A 20769-nucleotide genomic window follows, 5' to 3' on the forward strand; every position below is an offset into this window, starting at 1 on the left:
ACTGCCAGGCACATAAGGGCATGATGTTTACTCTTATTTCACTGATAAGTACCAAAGATGATGAAAATAAGCTTCAAAGAAAATTTGTTCACAGACCATTGGGAACAACTGCAACTCTGCTAAACTCTTTTAGGGCTGCTTATGATACAACAGAGCAAAAATGGTTTTCTTTTTTAAGATCTCTTCCTTAGAAGTTACTGTGGCAACATGTAATTTCAAATCTTTCCAATGCCCAGCAACCAAAATATACTTATTACATTTTGTCAGTTAAAACATCCCTTAAGTGTGTGTACTAGCTGAGTTTAACTAAGTCATCTATTAAACACGGCCTTCCTGTGTTGTTTTGTTTATTTTTGAGAGAGAGAGAGAGCAGAGTGTGAGCAGGGGAGGGGCAGAGAGAAGGAGACACAGAATCCGAAGCAGGCTCCAGGCTCCGAGCTGTGAGCACAGAGCCCGACCGGGGCCTGAACCCACAAACTGTGAGATCATGACCTGAGCTGAAGTCAGATGCTTAACCGACTGAGCCACCCAGGTGCCCCCTGTGCTCTTACGATGTGGTATCTTACCAGATGTATATATATCTCTTATTAGCCTTCCTGTCTCTCAATCTCCCAGTGGTTGTAAGGGCTTAGGATTCCTACTTCCTGATTTTTGACTGTCAAAAGCATGTTTATAGAGCAAGAGAGTCCTGAAATAAAAAAATGAACCCAGGGAGAGTCTCCTCCATTATCAGTAGCCACATTTTAGTATTAAAGCAATTAAAAAAAGCTAATCACAAATGGTACCAGTCTGCTGCCTAGATTAGCTATAGCACTGAACAGATGACAAGTGTTTAAGAGATGCAAGCACAGACAGGTGTGATGAGGTAAAAGGTAACTAAGATAAGCTGATGAAACCAGTTTTGCAGAAATACCAAAGCATAGCTTCAGATGAGACTCAACTCTTGCCTGGAAGCTCTATCAGCAGCTACAAAGTTCTATGTGGCAGCCACTGTCACCATAAAAACGAAAGACAGAGGTAGAGGAGACACAGGTCCGTTTCAGGGCAGACCAAACGTGAAATAAAGACAAGGTTTGGGGGAAGACAGGTGCTATGAAGCAAGCACATGACTGGCATCCAGAATTCTCAGTGCTATACAGACTCCTCACACCGTAATCCGTCTGCTTCCTGACGCTGAGGCTCAAGTAATCAGAAACTGGAAGGTAATGGGGATCTGCCTGGTTCCTGCACCAGAACACAGTAGGATAAGACAACTAGAGGTGAGGCAGGGAATGGGACCACCCTCCCTCATCAGAATTTTATTTGACAGTGGGAATGCAGAGATTAACATTTTCTCAGTGAGGTAGTAGTCGGCCTCAGCATGCTGGTGTTCTCCTGCTGAATATCAAACACAGAAAAATATTCATCTCCATGGACAGGTTTTCCCTTGATTTGCTTTAATTATGTAACATTTTCTTAAATTGTTGGCATTTGCTACTTCTTGGTTGCGAGCACACAGATGCAGCTGACAAAATGAACAAGTAAAAAGCAACTTTTTCTTGTGTTTAATTTGTTAAAGCTTCTTTTGTTTTGGTGGTCTTGTTTGTGAGTATGTTTGTTTTTGTGACTGCCTAACACACACCAGCCTCACCCCCAACATCACTGGTCATAGGATAGTCAATACCTCCCTGATGGGTGTGCGGTAAAATTCTAGGGCAAAGTCAGTTTCTGAGAAGCTTATAATCTGGATGGGGGAGACATATCTTGAATTGTTGGAAAAACATTTAATTTCTAATTCTTTTAAAAGCAAATAAAAGAAATAATACCCATTGGCCAGGTGTTTTTTTTTTTTTTTTTTTGCATTTTTTCATGTCACTAACACTAGGGTAAAATAAGCAAGCCAATGGTGAAAACTGCTATCTTAGGTACAAAATAAACGCTCTCTTTTTTTATTAATGGGTGTGAATATGAAACATGATCATCTGTAAAATAATAAAATAAAATAAAGACAGCTTTGGTTTTTGACAATTTCAGAAAAAGGAACTTTGGTTTTTTATTGCTTTGAAGACTTTCTGTAGTTGACTTTTTTCTTGCTTTGCCATTCACTTTGGATTTGCACTACCTCAGCTCCTCAGACATAAGACAAGGACAGAGAGTCCTTATTGAGAAATCATTTCCTAATTTTACATTTTAAAAGTCTATATTTAAAGAGAAAAACCTTATTAACCGCCCCAATCCCACACCCGCTCCTGAATAATCTAGTTTAATACAAGCCTATAAATAATTTCGTTCGTCAAAAAACACTTAAGTAACTTTACAAGAATTATTGTTTAAAAATTTTACATAGGGAAATTACAGTTCCAGTCATTTTACCCCTATAACAGATGGACCTCAAGTATTTGAGCATCAATGGTGTTTCCTTAGCACATCACCCTTTAGTTGTTCTGTTAGCATGCTGGTTGAAAGTCTTCTTAATCACTCTTTTCTTCTCCTTGATAATGTCTATACTCTGGCTTCAGCTCCCATGTGTTTTTGTGGGTTCCTTTTACGTTCTGCACACCAATTTCTTTTAAGATTTCCTTTAGGTAGCCCTAAAAACAAAAATCCCCAAGATGAGATTATGAAGGCAAGAAACAAAATTTAAAATACACATCAAACTACATTCACAACTAATAAAAATTACGATTTTGAAAGCACAACAAGATTTCTCTATAAAGAGGTTTAATAAACCGCCTTTTGGTTCTATTTATGCAATACACGATAACTGTGTTAAATGTAAGATCATTTGCATTAAGGGATTGGAAGTCCGGGATGCCAACAACCTGAGAGCTTAAAAAAAAAAAAAAAAAAAAAAAAAGAAAAGATGTCTGGATGAAGATACACTAGAATGTTACTAGTCTCGATGTTTACTAAGATGATGCAGTATACCAAATGTAATTTTCCCTCGAGTTCAGTGGCCTCACTCAGTTCACAGCTGGATAGGGTTATTCTTGGATTACAATCAGCATTTCAGAAGCAGCAGCATATATAAAAAAAAATAACAAATATTCAGGCATCCAGAATTCTCAGTTCTAAGTGACTCTTCATATGTGCTACAGGCCACTTATTTTTCCTCCTCTGTGATAAGGAAAGTTATTATTTGTGATTAGTATTGTTTGTATCTTGGCCAAGCTTGCCAAGGCAATGTAAGGCCTACGAAGCGATAATAAGACATGCTAAATGCCCGGGCCTGCAGCTCTCTTGTGCTTGGCTCCTCCAAAGGACAGAGGTAACAATGATGCAGGGCAGAACTCTGTCTTATGTTATTTTAGGTCCCTGAAAATTTAATACACGTTAACCAAATGATTACTATATTCAGGGAATTGGTGGCTGTGATAAATATAATACCAAACGCCACCTTTACGTGCCAATGCCCAAGGCCAAAAAACACTCCATTACAAAAGGACCAACCTAAGTTAGAGTACTTGTCTCTTGGAGTAAGAGAGGAAAGTTAATTATTAAAAAGTGTTTTTCTCGCCTGCAGAACCAATCCCATAATATTTTGTGTATATGCTTCAAAGAACCTGCTACAGTATTAGTAACTCACCCTGTGGATAGATGTAATTTTTTTAAAAGTGAAATGAGGCAATGATTTGAAAAATGGTTGAGAAGCTCCTACATAGATCATGTTTAAGGCCGTGCCTTTCCGGAGTATGGTCCTGGGCCACTTGCATCAGAACTTTATGGGAAACCTGTTAAAGAAGCCTCATCTTAGGCCTAGTGAATTGCAATCTTTGGGGCCAGGCCTGGGAATCTGCATTTTCACATGCCTCTAGGAGACTGGTTTAACTACACTAAAGCTCCACAATATCTGTGGGAAGGACTCTCCCAGCTCTAACACTTTAGGATCTTGAGTCCTCTAAGTGTTGCTTAGTTCTCTGAACCTCACAATTGCTGGAGATGTGTTAACCAACATAATCAAACACCACCTTACACTGACTGGTATAATGTTATACTGCTTATAAGATCCTTTCACTTAGGGGTAGCTCGTCCCCTAGAAACAGTGGCTGATTAGCACTGGAACACCATACGGCTCTTTATGTGGCCCTGGATGACGTAGCTCTACTACCAGTGTGGCCTTCCCATTCCAGCAGCCAGGCCCCAGCAGGTGGCAGCAATGAATCAAATGAGGCCTGGGTTTCCCCAGGAAGGAGCCTGCTTGCCTCCCACACTTTCTGCAGCTGCCTCCACTGAACGATCTGTGCGAATGAGTAAGCATAAAGGCTTGAGACATCCAGGTAACATGCACATCTGCTATCTGCTACTTCAAATTACATTTTTAAAAGGAGACACTGTTCATAAACTACTTTCTAATTAGACAGTATTCACAAAGGGAAACTGATGTGCTGGGCATAAATGATTTTCAGCTTAGATGCCAAGGACGACATCTTTGTAAAATTCCAAAGAATGATTTGTTGTGATACTGGCTACGAACCTGCACACAAACAATAAGACACGTGTGGACGCACTGCAATGGGTCCAAAATGAAGAGAGCAGTTGCTAGGAGCGCTACAGTTGTGAGACAGAAGCTTTCCTGATTTAGGATCACAATATCTAGCCCTGGTACAGAATTCTGTTTTGGTGCAAGGTGGGAAAGAGCCTATTTCTGGAGCTTCAGAATGTTCTAAACTACAACCTAAAGCTATTTTACTCTAACCAAATGAATTAACTTGGCCACAACCTATTAGTAAAGAAAGTAACAGTACTGTTAGGGGAACACAGTTCACAAGAGTCGCTGAAGGAAAGACACAGGTAGGGAACAGCGAGATCACGTCCTTCCTCTGCTGAAAAAGTTTCAGTGACTTCCCTTTTGGTCTACAGGTTAAATTCGAAACCCCTTCACAGGCATCCATTCAGGCCTGCCTTTTCCCTTTGGCCTCATCTTCTAAGAATTCCCTGAACACATACTTACCATTTGTGTGTCTACATGCTTCTAGTTTTCTCCATATGCTGCTTCCTTTCCCCGTCATACTTACCCCCTTCCCTCAAATCTGAACTCCTCAGCCTTGAAGACTTGGCACCTACCTCTTAGGTTTACATTTCACACTGTATGTACCTCAGTGATCGCCCTCATACCACGTTATAACCCTTTACTTCTAGGTCTCTCTCCCATCAAACCACTAGTGGTGCGAATGAATAGGCAGTGCTTAAGAGTAAACAAGGCAACTATTCGGGTGCTTGGTTAAGCGTCCTACTCTTGATTTGGGCTCGGGTCATGTTCTCATAGTTGGAGAGATCTAGGGATTCTCTCCTTCTCTCTCTGCCCCTCCCTCATGCCCCCTCTCTCTCTCAGGGAGAAAAAAAAAAGGAAATAAGGGAACAACGATTTGGGCAGGGGTGGGGTGTTTGAGGTGAGATCATTTAGAAGGTCCTATGGACTAAAACTATGCTAACTCTACTTCTTTTCATTTTTAGAACTCAGGCTCTAATTAACTTATAGGGTTATGACCACGTTTGAGAAATACAAGTTGACTGATTAAATTGTATTACCTGAATTTGAATTATATTTATTACTAACCTTTGTATTATAAGATGGGGACAAAGCCATCTGGGGGAAATTTTAAAAGTTCTAACAGGACTGAAGATCAATTGGCAATCTAACTCTCCTTTTATAAAAATTCATATATTTGCACAAATATTTATTTTAGACCTCCTATGTGACAGGACGAATGGCAACAGAGTCATTTTCATCCTCAAGAGTTCACAGTTTAAGATTAGGGTATGTGAATGGGGACACAAAGGCATAGAAGCAGACAATTGTAAGTTAAAGCATAGTAAGAAGGACATATATACAGGATATTATGGGAGCACTGAGAAGGGCACTCAGCCCAGCTTGAGTCATGATCTTAGGTTTTGAGGATGTGTATTTGATCCTTTGAATTAAACGGCAATTCTGGGCCCAGATCAAAAGATACTAATTCTTCTCCTCTTATACTAAACACTGACTTTCCAATTTAATCTTTTGCCTGATCCCCTTCATTTTAAACAAAGTATTCTAGAACTCAGTAGATCACCTTTATGTCACACAGGATTGGAGAGATTTCTCATTACTGCTATGTGCAGTGCTACAAAACAAGATTTGAAATAAACTGGCTCAGATCTAGAAACTTTTCATCAAAGGGACGTGTGGGAGACTATTTACAGGAAGTCTGAACTGCAGAGAAAAAAGGGATAGAACATTACAGCTTCCTTGGAAGGAAAAGGCAAAGCAAATACTGGACCAAAGAGGTTAGGTGATGGGGCACCTGGGTGGCTCAGTTGGTTAAGCATCGGACTTCAGCTCGGGTCATTATCTCAAGGCTCGTGAGTGCAAGCCCTGTCTGACTCTGTGCTGACAGCTTGGAGCCTTGAGCCTGCTATGGATTCTGTCTCCCTCTCTCTATGCCCTTCCCCCACTTGAGCTCTGTCTCTCAAAAATAAACACTTAAAAGTGTTTTTGTTTTTTTTTTAAAAAGGGGAGGGGGTCAAGTGATTAGGATGTGGTTTGCATATCTGTGGGTCAAGATAACACTGTGGTAGGCCAAAAGACAGAAATCCACAGACCAAATTCCTATTTTCCCCCAAATCAAGACAAACTGATGTGGAGTTGCAAGGCACAGGAGCCTACTATTGCAGTCTCTTCCTCCTTCTGTCCCTCTTCCCATCCCCCCCCCCACCTCCCCATTTCTCGTATCATCTTTTCCTCTACTGCTCTGTGAACCATTCCCAAACCAGGAATTTCAGTTAAACATTACATATATAATAATAAATTAACTATATCTAAATTTCTAGAAATTGGTCAAGAACATGTATCTTTAACAAAGAGCTGATCACCAAGAATTCATGCTTTAGGTAAGCAAATAATATGACCCTATTAGACTTTTGGTCACAAAATCTTCCCAGAAAGGTTGGAATGAATATCCAATATGCAGTCTATACCAAAGATGGTACTGGTTAATGCAGACAGCCACGGAAAATCATTATATGCTTTTTACAAAGTGATCCAAGGCAAGAGGGACATTATCAGTTCTATGATAATTTCAAAGTATCATTTCAAATGATTTGTGTGATAAATCAGAGGGCTTACTGATGAAGATGTTAGTGGCTCCAAGGCACAAAATTGTTTGATTAAAAAAACACACAACACATTAGGCATAAGCTGTGAATGAAGGCAACATATGTTTTCCCTCCTTTGCATAGAGAAAACTGTAAACAGGATTGGGAAGGTGATGCTGCAAATTCTCTGGGACATGGGCCATGTCAGTATTTTTATCCTCTTTTCCTTCTGGTTTCACCCCCACTTTCCTACTAGACACTCCCCTCCCTTGTCTTCCTCTCAGGTCACACAGGCTGCATTCCTCCCTTTGTAGATGATGCATAATAAAGTGGCCAAGGCACAAGCCCTATCCCACCTCAGCACTACCTTATGGATTAATCCAAATTCTGGAAAAGCAACTTTATTATCGCATGAATATCTGTGTGCTGGTGAACCAACTCACTTTTTTTCTTTCTTTAAATTTTATTTTTTAAAAAATTTACACCCAAATTAGTTAGCATATAGTGCAACAATGATTTCAAGAGTAGATTCCTTAGCCCCTTACCCATTTAGCCTGTCCCCCCTTCCCACAACCCCTCCAGTAACCCTCTGTTCTCCATATTTATGAATCTGTTACGTTTTGTCCCCCTCCCCTTATGTTCCTCTGTTTTGTCTCTTACAGTCCTCATATGAGTGAAGTCATACATTTGTCTTTCTCTGACTAATTTCACTTAGCATAATACCCTCCAGTTCCATCCACATAGTTGCAAATGGCAAGATTTCATTCTTTTGATTGCCGAGTAATACTCCAGTGTGTGTGTGTGTGTGTGTGTGTGTGTGTGTGTGTGTGTGTGTGTGTGTGTATATGGATAAAGAAGATGTGGTGTGTGTATACACACACACACACACACACACACACACACACACACACACACTACATCTTCTTTATCCATTCATCCATCGATGGACATTTAGGCTCTTTCATACTTGGGCTATTGTTGATAGTGCTGCTATAAACATTGGGGTGCCTGTGTCCCTTCGAAACAGCACACCTGTATCCCGTGGATAAATGCCTAGTAGTGCAATTGCTGGGTCATAGGGTAGTTCTATTTTTAGTTTTTTGAGAAACCTCCATACTGTTTTCCAGAGTGGCTGCACCAGCTTGCATTCCCATAAATCAACTTAGTAACACTTCATGTGCCAGGCACTAGCAAATGATTCACATGTTTGCATATTTCAAATAAACCAAGTTTACCTCCTTTGGGCCAAAACTTTTAAATTTAACTATGTGTTTCAAGATGTGATTTCTAAACTGTATTTGTTTATTTGTACGCTAAACATAACTTAACCTTGAATACTGACTGCAAGGTATTCCAAGGCTGAGAAATGATGGTTTCCAATTGGAAAAAAATGTATACTTATATAGTTAATGTTAGCTTATAGTTAATTAGGAAAATATAATCAGAAATATACAGATGCACTTGGCTGGCTCAGTCAGGGGTGAGTGCGACTCTAGATCTTAGGACTGTGAATCTGAGCCCCATGTTGGGTGTAGAGATTATGTAAATAAATAAAATGTGAAGAGAAGAGAAGAGAAGAGAAGAGAAGAGAAGAGAAGAGAAGAGAAGAGAAGAGAGAAAAAAATAAAAGAAAAAAATCCAAAACTTAACAAAGTAGCAAAAACTAAAATTCCTTTTGAAATTTAAATATGAATTCTTGCATTTTAGAACCTATCTATTAGTGCATTTAGTGTGAAGTGCAGTTTCAAATGTACAGAATATAAGAAGGTATCAATTGGCATAGTTATTTTTAGTCTATTTGAAAATACTGTTAGAAATTAAATGACAAGCAAAGAGACTATAGGTATATATTTTACCAATAGAGAATTTTTGGTACATTAGCTAGCACTTGCAACCATGAAGTATTATTCACCCTTAAGATACCTGGAATAGAGAGTAAAGTTGTACTTAAGGGCAATAGGAGATAGAAGTTTTTGCTGGCTACAGATTAAAAAAGGATTGATGAAAATTTGGCAGCTAGTTCCTCAGGTTATCAAAGCTATGAAGTGCCTCAACAATTCCACTCCCAAAAGAAATAAAATCATATGCTCATGCACAAACCTGTACATAAACGTTTACAGTAACTGTATTCATAATAGCCAAAAGCAGAAACAACAAAACGTTGTAGATCTACATAACGGTATACTAGTTGGCAATAAAAAGCAAGGAAATACTGATACAAGCCACAACATGGATGAAACCTGAAAATATTATGCCTAAATGAAAGAAGCCAGTGATAAGAGATCACATATTATATGATTCCAAGTGTATTAAATGTCCAGAGTAGGCAAATCTATACAGATAGATAGAAAATAGACCAGTGTTTGCCTGGGGGGTGCGGGGTGGGGGGTGAAGGTGGGGTAAAGGGGAGTGACTGCTAATAGGTATGGGATTTCCCTTTGGGATGAAGAAAATGTTCTAAAATTAATTGTAGTGATGGTCACACAAGTCTGTGAATACATTAAAATCCACTGAACTGTAATTGAAAAAAATACAAATATAATCTGTACTGAAAATAAAGGTTTTAAACTGGGGTGGGGGGCGAGTGACCTATCTAGCTCCTAACAACAAATTAAGAGAACACCATTTTTTATTACCAAATTATGATGAGTACAGTAACACTGCCAATCAACAGTAGCTAGCTCTGTGCATTAGTCTGTATGTACTGGAAAATATGATGGCATCAGAATACTGGTCTTGGGACACTGTAGAAGGAATGGCTCTACAAAGCTGCAATACAGAACTGACACTACAAGGTCTTCTGCCAACAGGCTTATCCTCTGGTATCTCAATTCTCCTGTCAGATAGAGAAACTGGGAGGCTGTGAACACTTATCTAAATCCACAGAGTCATGCTCTCTCTAATGCTAAGACCAATCTAAAGACCAGTGAAATTCCTTTCCTGAGACAATTTCCATAAGGACCATAAGCCTAAAAGCAAATCCTTCTAGCCTGTTCAGAGACTAAATAAAGAAATCAGTAGAAGGCAGTTAATAAGCTTAAAAACTTACTTTAACTTCCCTTCAAATCAAATGGTGCTGAAGGGTGGGGAAGGAGATTTTATAAGTAATGATAGTTTTCAGATTAAATATAAATTTTAAAGTCCATTGCTTAATTAAAAATTCTATGTAAATTTTGCATATAAAAAATGCCCAATTCTCTTTACTGGGTGCTTGTGTTAAATACTGCTTTTATCTACATAATATTTCACGTAAAATATGGACTCAATTGGTTATGTTAGTAAATTCACCCCGAATTTTACCTCATTCAGAAATATGGTAAAAAATGGGGGGGGGGGGGAGTGAAACAAAGCATATAAGTTAAAGGAGAAAATGCTATAGATTTAGATGCTATAGATTTAGAAAATGCTATAGATCTAGAAGTTATTAAAATCTTCTACAAATAAATATTAAAATTTCATAAATGTGTTTACATTTCATCCATTTATATTTAATACAATTCAAATAGTTGATTTATTTTAGTATGACATTTTATATTCTAAAGCTTAAAATATATTAGGTTCTACATCATTAATTAGCAAATAATTATTATTTTTGTATTTTTTAAACTTTTTTTTTCAACGTTTATTTATTTTTGGGACAGAGAGAGACAGAGCATGAATGGGGAGGGGCAGGGAGAGAGGGAGACACAGATTCGGAAACAGGCTCCAGGCTCTGAGCCATCTGCCCAGAGCCCGACGCGGGGCTCGAACTCACGGACCGCGAGATCGTGACCTGGCTGAAGTCGGACGCTTAACCGACTGCGCCACCCAGGCGCCCCAGCAAATAATTATTTTTTAAAACAGAAGTCTTGAGGGGGTGCTGTCAGCATAGAACCCAATGCGGGGCTCGAACTCACGAACCACGAGATCATGACCTGAGCCAAAGTCGGACACTTGACAGACTAGGTCACCCAGGTGCCCTAGTGGCCTTTTTTTAGTAGTATCATTCAAAAATAAACACTTCCATTTATAGGAAAAACGAACTAAAAGGGAACGTGTGAACAGAAAGGAAATGATAAAGATTTCAGAAAAAAAAAGTAAAAAAAAGGAAAGTATATTCAGAACAAAACACTGTAATAAAAACACCACTTATTAAGTAGTAAATTTGGGAATATGCTTCAGACATTAAAAATACCTATTTTTATTTTGGATTAGGAACGGAATGAGCTAAGATAAAGCTTAGATCCCATTCTCTATGTACCTGGCTTAGATCAATGATGATGATTCTTAGTAATACAGAAATGACAAAGCCTGAGAGAGACATTAGTGTTTTTCCCCCCATTAAAAAAGGGGGTTACTGTTGTGAGAAAAATATTTTCCTTGCTTATCTACATATACAAGCACATGTCTGAATACAGAAGAGGCAACATGGTAAGAGATATTCCTAGAGTGAAGTCAGGACAATTGGGTTCAAGCCAGTAGGGAACTCATTCTCTGGGTCTACAAGTAAGAGAGACTAGATAATCTCTAAGATCATTTTTACCTTTAAGATCCTGAGTCAGATACACACACACACACACACACACACACACACACACACACACACACCGACATCTGTATATGTATATATGTAGATAATTTATATGGTATATATGTATCATAATTTACAAGATTTATATGTCATGAAGAGGAGACATGAATACTGTCGTCTGGCTTGAACAATTTAGGAAATAGTGGTCCCTAAATGGGGACCTAAATGGGGAAGACAGAAGAGAAAATAAATCAAGAGCTCTGTTTTGAACATCCCAAATGTGAGATAATGAAATGATTAACATTGACTGGGTGCTAACTTCATACCAGGTGATGTGGGACAAAGGTGGGAAAGGTAGTGGGCTCTGGCTGGCAGAGTACTCATAACTCCATCCTCTTGGTTCAGGAATGGGCACACAACCCCCAAAAGATCAATTAACATCTTCCCTGGGGCTTTTATTAAAATAATTAGGGCAAATATTCCCTTTTTTCTTAGAGGCTGCTAGCTGTGAGGTGTTTGAGGAGGCCATTTTGGCTATCATATGGCAAGATCCCGCCTAAGAGTAAAGATAACACATAAGAAAGAATAATGAGGGCACAAATGTGGAAAGATGGGAAGGGACAGTTCTAAAGTTCTAACTAATATTAGTGGCTGTAGCCAGTAATGTCTAAAGCTAGATGCATTCCTGAACTTCCCAGCTACATGAGCCAATAAATTCTATTTTTGTTTAAGTTAGAGTTGAGTTTCTATTTTTTCTTTAAAGTCTATTTATTTTTGAGAGAGAGAGAGAGAGGGGGGGGGGGAGGGAGGGAGGGAGGGAGGAAGAGGAGAATCCCAAGCAGGCTCTGAGCTGTCAGCGCAGAGTCCAATGCAGGGCTTGAACTCACAAACCGTGAGATCATTACCTGAGACGAAGTCAGACCCTTAACCCACTGAGACACCCAGGCGCCCCTTGAGCTGAGTTTCTGTTCTCTGCAACTAGAAGAGTCTCAACTAATTCACGTATCTACAATAGCATATACAAACTCTTTATTTTAAGTAAGCTCTATACCCAACATGTGGCTTGAACTCAAGATCCCAAGATCAAGAGTCACATACTTCACCGAATGAGCCAGGTGGGTGCCCCTATAACAGCATATACTTATAAATAAAAAAATTTGGGGGTGCCTGGGTGGCTCAGTCGGTTAAGCGGCCGACTTCGGCTCAGGTCATGATCTCGCGGTCCATGAGTTCCAGCCCCGCGTCAGGCTCTGTGCCGACAGCTCAGAGCCTGGAGCCTGTTTCAGATTCTGTGTCTCCCTCTCTCTGACCCTCCCCCCTTCATGCTCTGTCTCTGTCTCAAAAATAAATGTTAAAAAAAAATAAAATAAAATAAAAAATAAAAAAATTTGTTTGACAGGAGAAATACTCAGGTCATACTTTCCAGACATTTTATCCTTAAAAACAAGCCTACCTTCTTGTATCCAAATTTTGCTTCAATTACTTCTGTTCACACTTTTACTTTAAGTCTGTCTAGAAACAAATTCTGAGGATTAGGTTAACATTGCCTTATTGCTGCAATGGCTTTGTTTATTGAAAGCCCACTTTGTGCAAATAAGCAACTGCCTGCTGAGCAATGTTTAGTGCTGGGACCTTGAAATATGGGCACCAAATTCCTTCAAAGCCAAAGCCACACAAATGTTTTCCTAGATTTTCCTGTGAATTTGAACTTACTTTAGTAAAAAGCATGCTAAATTGTATAATTAAACAATGGTCTGCTGGACTGACATGACTGGGGACTGCTGATTCAGAAGGAATCATCAATAATTAAAGATCAACTTCCCTAGATCATGCCTGGAAACTGGGTGGATACAGAACAAGAAAATTAAAGAGGTTTGGTTATAACCAGAGCTGATTTTCAAGGATACTTTTGGCAGAAAAGTATGATTCAAGGAACACTGGTAAATGGCTGCTATGCTAGAGAGAACACAGTGTCAAGGCTCAAAACGGTCTTGGCAGTTTGGTGTTTCAAAGGGAGCAATTAGGTACAGCTCTGAATGGTTTAAATTTTGAAGGAAATGCTGTGTATTTCTATTTTACAGATATAATAAGATATGAAGAAAGGCTAGACATAACAAATTCAAGGTGAAAGATCAAATACTGCATGGGAGAAATAATAGGCTTCCTCTGGTATTTCACATTAAAGCCCAAATTTAAATCATATAAAAACATCCCTTTAAATGGATATCATGTTTCTGACTTTACATCAATTACCAGAGCTTGGCCTTTTAAAATTGGCTTATTTACCCTTGATGAGTAACTTTAACTCCTTGATTGTTCATGCAAGTCGCATGCCAGCCAATGACAGAAAAGGTCTGGCCATGAGGACAGTTTCTCTGATCAATAATTTTGCTCATGGAAGTGAAAGTTTTTAGGAAGAAGAATACAGAGAGTAAGAACTGCAAAAACAACAACAGTATCTCGGGTCCACCCAATGTGTCAAAAATTACACTCTGAAGGTCAGAAAGCAGATGGGAACTTAAGAATATGGTAGCAGTGTTAATGAAATAGAGGATGTGTTAAAGTAATAGAGTTCATGGCTGGAAATCTGTTATCAAAGGGGGCACTGGGGGCCATCAGAAAATGAGAGAAAGTCATTAAATGCATATACTAAAGAGGTGATTAACACAAACAAGATCTCTTTTCTCCTCTTTTACACAGGGACTCAAAAATTGGTTTGTGTTAAACATCAAATGTATTTAAGTACCCTGTCCAGGCTAAATGGCAGAGCTGGGACTTGAACTGAGATGCCATTACTCCAAATCCACCACTATTTCCATCACACCAGGAAGCCCCTTTCCTGGATCACTAATCTTCATGCTATACTGGGTTCTTTCATTCTTCTGGAATTGCTCAGATTAAGATCAAATTAGTAAGGGTATACTGATGACCATGAGTACAGACTCACTTACGTCCGGTGAACCTGTTAAAGGGGATAGTTATCTATACAGAGGAAAGCTGAACTTGGGCCACTTCGCAGGTCAATGGGATTTGCTTATTCAATTCAAATACGAGAGGGAGGTGGAGAGGAGATAAAATAGGAGACAGAGAGAGAGAGAGTCACAGATATCGGGTTGGAAGGGAGCACAGTGACTATCCAGTGTTCCTCAATTTTAGGAAAGGAAGTAACTCCCCCAGATCCCAGTGGGTAGTAGGTAAATGGCAGAACCCAACCCAAGCTGACCCCTTCCTGCCCCCTCCTCTAGGCGGAGATAACTAAAACCCTGGCGTTCTACACTTAGTTGAGACTGGCTCTCTGTCTTCCTTCTCTTGCCAAAAATGACATGAGGCCTGTCGAATCCATCTGAATCCACCAATTCATCTAATATTTACTGGATTTCTACTATGTTTACATTGTAGAACATATGAATATTTAGGGATATGACTAATACACAACCCTCCTTTAAGAACCTTATGCTTGCTGAGGCAAATTGCCTCTAAACAAAAAGACAATTATAAAATAATTTAGTTTCTAGATCAGTGGTTCACAAGCTCTTTGAGGTTCCCAGACCTTCTATGAGAATCTGATATTAACTATGATCTGCTCCCCAGAAAAACCCACATATTTTTGCACATATTCAGAAGACTGCTGGATCTCCTAAAGCCCATCTACTGACCATGAGGTAAGCAGCTCATTCCTTCCTTCTCCTCTCCCTTCCCTTCCCTTTCTTTCTTCTTCTTTCTCTCTTTCTCTCACTTTCTTTTTATGTTTGTTTATTTTTGAGAGAGTGAGTGAGTGGAGGAGGGCGGAGAAAGACAGAGAATCCCAAGCAGGCTCTGCAGCTGTCAGCACAGAGCCCGACATGGGGCTGGAACTCACGAACCATGAGATCATGACCTGAGCCAAAACAAAGAGTCAGATGCTTAACCAACTGAGCCACCCAGGCACCCCTAAGTAGCTCTATTTTAAGAGATTCACTGAGCACCTCTACATAAAAATTATCTGAAACACCAAAACTGAGAGAAATACTAGTTATTCCTTTTCTCTGACACAAAATGAATTTTAAAAATAGTATATTGGGGCCCCTGGGTGGGTCAGCTGGTTAAGAGTTCCACTTTGGCTCAGATCATGCTCTCACAGTTCATGGGTTCGAGCCCTGTCGGGCTCTGTGCTGGCAGCTTGGAGCCTGGAGCCTGCTTCAGGTTCTGTGTCTCCCTCTCTCTCTCTTGCCCCTCCCCCACTCGTACCCTCTGTCTCTCTCAAAAATAAATACACGTTAAAAAAAAGTAAAAAAGATAAAAAAAAAACAGTATGTTGTTCCACGTTAAGAAATTGGGAAGCAAAGAAATTGTTTTCTCTAGTATCATCTAAATGTCCTTCTACATACAAATGCTTATTTTCCTGTATCTAATGTGTGTGTGTGTGTGTGTGTTATTCCATGAGAATATACTGTCTGCATTCAGCTTCTGGAATGGCCTTTTTGTGTGTGTATGTATGTATGTGTGTGTATATATATACACACATATATATATATACATATATATATATATATACGACATATATATATATATATATATATACGACACAAGGATAAACTTCATTAAATGTAGAAAAAACACAGCTTAGCTAATGAATTATTCTATTTCAATTTTTAAAAATCTAGTTTGAAATGCTGTGTCTAAGGCTTTGATGGTGAAGGGAGTGAAGTCGTTAAGAGGAGCTGATAATGGCAGCATGAGCACTTGCCTCCTATTAAAAAAAAAGTATTTAGATCTTTTGGAATTTAATTTCTTAATAAAAAAGTGAAAGATTGAAATGTAACAGTGAAATCTGCAGAAATGGGACAACTACCATCAATATTGATATTTCCTAAAGCTTTGAATAAGTCAGAGTGTAAAAGGACAGAAAATAAAAGAGATTCCATTTAATTTTTAAAACCCTATAAATAAATACTGTTACAATTCAATTCTCTGCTTTGCTAATGTTAGGTGTAAGAAAGTGAAACAGCAGGAAACGTGACTCAAAGACTGGAGAAAAGGGACTTGGATTCCTTATTTGTTACCAGTGTTTTAATGGATTAGAAATACAAATTGTTAGCAAACAGGCACAAAAGTCTGGAGCAGGGACGGAAAAATGATTATTTATAGTACAAACTTTCTAAAACATCAACTTAATAAATTTTTCCTTAAAAATGGAGAACGGACCAACCCAACCACAACCTCAACCAACACTGGGGTAGTACACAGCTCAAGTGTAAAAGGACCTAATGTTAGTGCTAGGTAAATTTTGATTAAAAAAAAAAAAAAAAAACCCGCAAGACAGAGATGAACACCCTCATCATGACAAATCAGTATGGCTCTTAAAGGAATGCAGTTCTTCTAGAAGGCACATTTTCAAATATATGAAAGAAGCTGAGCGCTTTTGGAGGGAGGTAGGGGAACAAATGAAAGACTAGGCTTGATGTCAAGGGCTCAGTCAAAAGAAGGGTATATCTACTTTATCTTCATATGGAACTATTAACATTAATGTATTTGAAATCTAAAATAATGAAGCTGATGTCACCAAAAAATAACCTGTATTAAGACATCTTTCCTGAGTGTTGAAATAAACCCCGACATTAGTATAGGTGCACGTGAACTTTTTCATATACGATACCCTTCTCTTCAGAAACGTCATCTAAATGAAGCAGGACATATTTAAAGGATCAATGTGAGCATATACATACCACAGGTTGTTTTGTGATGTCCACCAAGTCCTTAAGATTGTAATACTGATGTTTCTCAAATGCTGAAAATAGCATGTCTAAAACGTGTTGTTTATCAGCTCGAGCTCGTTTTCCATCTTCTTTCTTTTTCCTTTCATATTCAATCTAGGTGCAAAAAGCAAAAGTAATAAAGGCATCAATCCAACATTCTCACTCTGAAATATAAGCATTCTCTTTTTATCACCCAAAAATATGATTAATTTCAAGCTGTAAGGCTACAGTTTAAAGAGCAGTTCAGACTGCTCCTGGGGCTCCTCAGAACTTGAAGGCTCTAAGAGGTATCAACATGCTATCTGTAAACCACTTTCATTATTTCCAAAAGCTTTATATAATGCCTCCATTTGCCCCCAAATAGCCTTTCTGTGCCAAATTAGAAATCAGTGTGGCTACTGATTTGCTCATGGTGATCAGAAAGTCCAACTTGCAGTTCCTTTGTTTTTATTACCCAAAATACAGTAAAATAGTTTATCTAATAGAAACAGTTTGGTAGGTAACATCTTTCAAAATTGAGGTTTTTTGGGACAGACAGAAGATTAAAAAGCAGGCATATTATGAAGAGGTTCTCTAGGAAGTGAAAAGTTTGAAAAGCAGTGGTAAAGAGAAAAGAATGTAGGCAGACAGGAGGCCTTTTCTCTTCCCGACATTGCGTGACCTCCTTGAACACATAAAATGAAGTAAGCTTACTAACAGAAAATGGTAATAATACATACTCTGTAGTCAAAGCACAAGCAAACTATTTTCCCCAAATCCCCATTTTATCTTAATTCATGTGAACTCTAAATTCAGCTGTATAATACACCTTCATTTGTAACATAAAAATAAAATACCTCTCATTCAAATAAAAATGACACTCTAGGATCAAATGGTGTTGTTTGTCCTGTAGTTCTATGTACCTTTATTCATGCTAGATTGAAAGCAGTGGCACTAAGAGAAGGTACAAACTTTCTCCTCGTGTTATCCTCTAGAGATTTCATCAGTTGTAAAAAAAAAAAAAAAAAATTACTTAAAAATTTTTTTTAAATGTATTATTTATTTTTGAGAGAGTGCAAGTGGGGGAGGGGCAGAGAGAGAGAGGAAGACAGAGGATCCAAAGCAGGCTCTGTGCTGACAGCAGTGAGCCCGACGTGGGGCTGGAACTCACAAACCATGAGATCATGACCTGAGATGAAGTAGGAGGCTTAACTAACTGGGCCACCAAAATTACTTTTTATTAGGCAAACTACTGAATGGGAGAAGATACTTGAAACTGATATATTAGATAGGGAGTTAATATCCAAAACATATAATGAACTTTTAAAACACCAAAAAAAAAAAATTTAAATAATCCCCCAAACCCCCAATCTGATCAAAAAATGGGAAGCAGATCTGAACAGACATTTATTCCAAAGACATACACATGGCCAACAAATACATGAAAAGATGCTCAAACCACTAATCATTAGTGAAATACAAACTAAAACCACAATGAGATATCACCTTACACCTGTCAGAATGGCTAAAATCAGAAAGACAAGAAACAACAAGCGTTGGCAAGAATGCAGAGAAAAGGGAACTCTAATGCACTGCTGATGGGAATGTAAATTGGTACACCGTGAAAAACAGCATGGAGGTTCCTCAAAAAAATTAAAAATAGAAGTACTGCATGATCCAATAATTCCACTATTGTTTACCCAAAGAAAAAGAAAACACTAAATCAAAAAGATATATGCATCCCTATGTTTGCCGCAACATTATTTACAATTAGCCAAGATATGGAAGCAACCTAAGAGTCCATCAACAGACAAATGGTAAGAAGAAAAATATATACACAATGGAATATTATGCAGTCACCAAGTCACATCATTATGCATGATGAGATCGTGCCATTTGTGATAACATGGATGGATCTAGAGGGTATTATCCTAAGTGAAATAAGTCAGACTGAGAAAGACAAATACCATGTAATTTTGCTTATGTGGAATCTAAAAAAACAAATGAGTAAACAAAAAGAATCAGACCTAGAAATGCCAGAAGGAAGAGGGGAAGGAGATGTGCAAAATGAATGAAGGAGAGTGGGAGATAAGAGGCTTCCAGTTATGGAATGAGTAAGTCACGGGAATAAAAGGTATGACATGGGGGGCTGCCTGGGTGACTCAACAGGTTAAGGGTCCGACTCTTGGTTTCAGTTCAGGTCACTATCTCACAGTTTGTGGGTTTGAGCCCTGAGTTGGGCTCTGTGCTGATACTGAGGGGACTGCTTGAGATTCTGTCTCTCTCTCTGCCCCTTCCCCACCTGTTCTCTCAAAATGAGTAAGTGAACATTTATATATATATAAAAAGGTGGGACACAGGAAACACAGTCAGTGATACTGTAATAGTGCTGTATGGTGACATGGTAGCTATGCTTGTGGTGAGCACAGCACAATGTCCAGAGAAGTGGAATCACTATGAAACTATACACCTGAAACTAATCACATTGTGTGTCAGCTGTACTCAAAAGAATTTTTAAAAACGTATTCTTCATTGAAAACATGCAACTTATATTCACTCATTTCAGCTGGTTAAGCTTTTAATTTTTAATTATTTTTTATTTTTAAAATAAGCTTATTTATTTTGAGAGAGGGAGAGAGAGAGAATCTCAAGCATGCTCCATGCTGTCAGCACAGAGCCCGGCAGAGGGCTTGATCTCACAAATTGTGAGGTCAGACCTGAGCCAAAATCAAGAAAGAGTTGGACGCTTAACCCACTGAGCCACCCAGACGACCAAGCTTTTAATTTTTTAAAGAAACATTTCATTTTAATAAGGCATTGTGATAAAGCATAAAGCATATTAGAGGAAATATACATATATATATATATATATACATATATAGCAGCCCACCTAGTAAATAAAGGCAGGCTCGATGAAAGCTGGCAGAGAACATTCTCCTGTGCATCAACTGGAATTAATGTAGGAGAAAGGAAGAAAAGAAGGAAGGAAGGAAGGAAGGAAGGAAGGAAGGAAGGAAGGAAGGAAGGAAGGAAGGAAGGAAGGAAAAGAAAGAAAGAAAAGAAAGAAACGTATTTCAAAACCTACAGCTAAATTACTGCATAAATGCCACCCTCATATAGTTAGGCTTACTCTCTATATTTTACAATAGAGATTTGTTATAAGAGAGATAAAACTTAGTTTCTATTGATGTTAAATAGAGAAGAGCAGTGTGACTAGAAGAGTCAGAAGCAAGACTGGAGAAGATATAGACCAGAGCCACTAAGGAGAAGATCCAAGTCTTCCCAATATGGGGAAGATGTAAAAAACGGATGAAAACATGCATTTAAGGGCAAAGGCAGAAATACAGTGTCTGTCCCAATTCAGTGGGAGATGAACAGACAGCAAAGAAAGGGATGGACCTGAGGTCCATTTAAAAATTTTCTCTCTCTAGGATCAAAAGGAGGACAAAAGTGGGGTGCCTGGTTGGCTCAGTTGGTCGAACACGCAGCCTT

General features: G+C 38.6%; 1 protein-coding gene across 1 annotated transcript in view; it reads right to left on the minus strand.

The window, feature by feature from the left end:
• Positions 1 to 2007: 2007 nt before the first annotated feature.
• GTF2F2 (general transcription factor IIF subunit 2) overlaps positions 2008 to 20769 on the minus strand; it is a 156073-nt gene continuing 137311 nt past the window's right edge. The window contains exons 7-8 of the mRNA XM_003980404.6: positions 17269 to 17412; positions 2008 to 2570 (exon numbers count right to left, since the gene is read on the minus strand). Of these exons, the coding sequence (XP_003980453.1) occupies positions 2451 to 2570; positions 17269 to 17412 (264 nt within the window). The 3' untranslated portion in view covers positions 2008 to 2450. The remainder of the gene's footprint in view (positions 2571 to 17268; positions 17413 to 20769) is intronic.

Source organism: Felis catus, chromosome A1 (assembly GCF_018350175.1).
Source record: "Felis catus isolate Fca126 chromosome A1, F.catus_Fca126_mat1.0, whole genome shotgun sequence".
In the NCBI taxonomy this organism is placed as follows: domain Eukaryota; kingdom Metazoa; phylum Chordata; class Mammalia; order Carnivora; family Felidae; genus Felis; species Felis catus.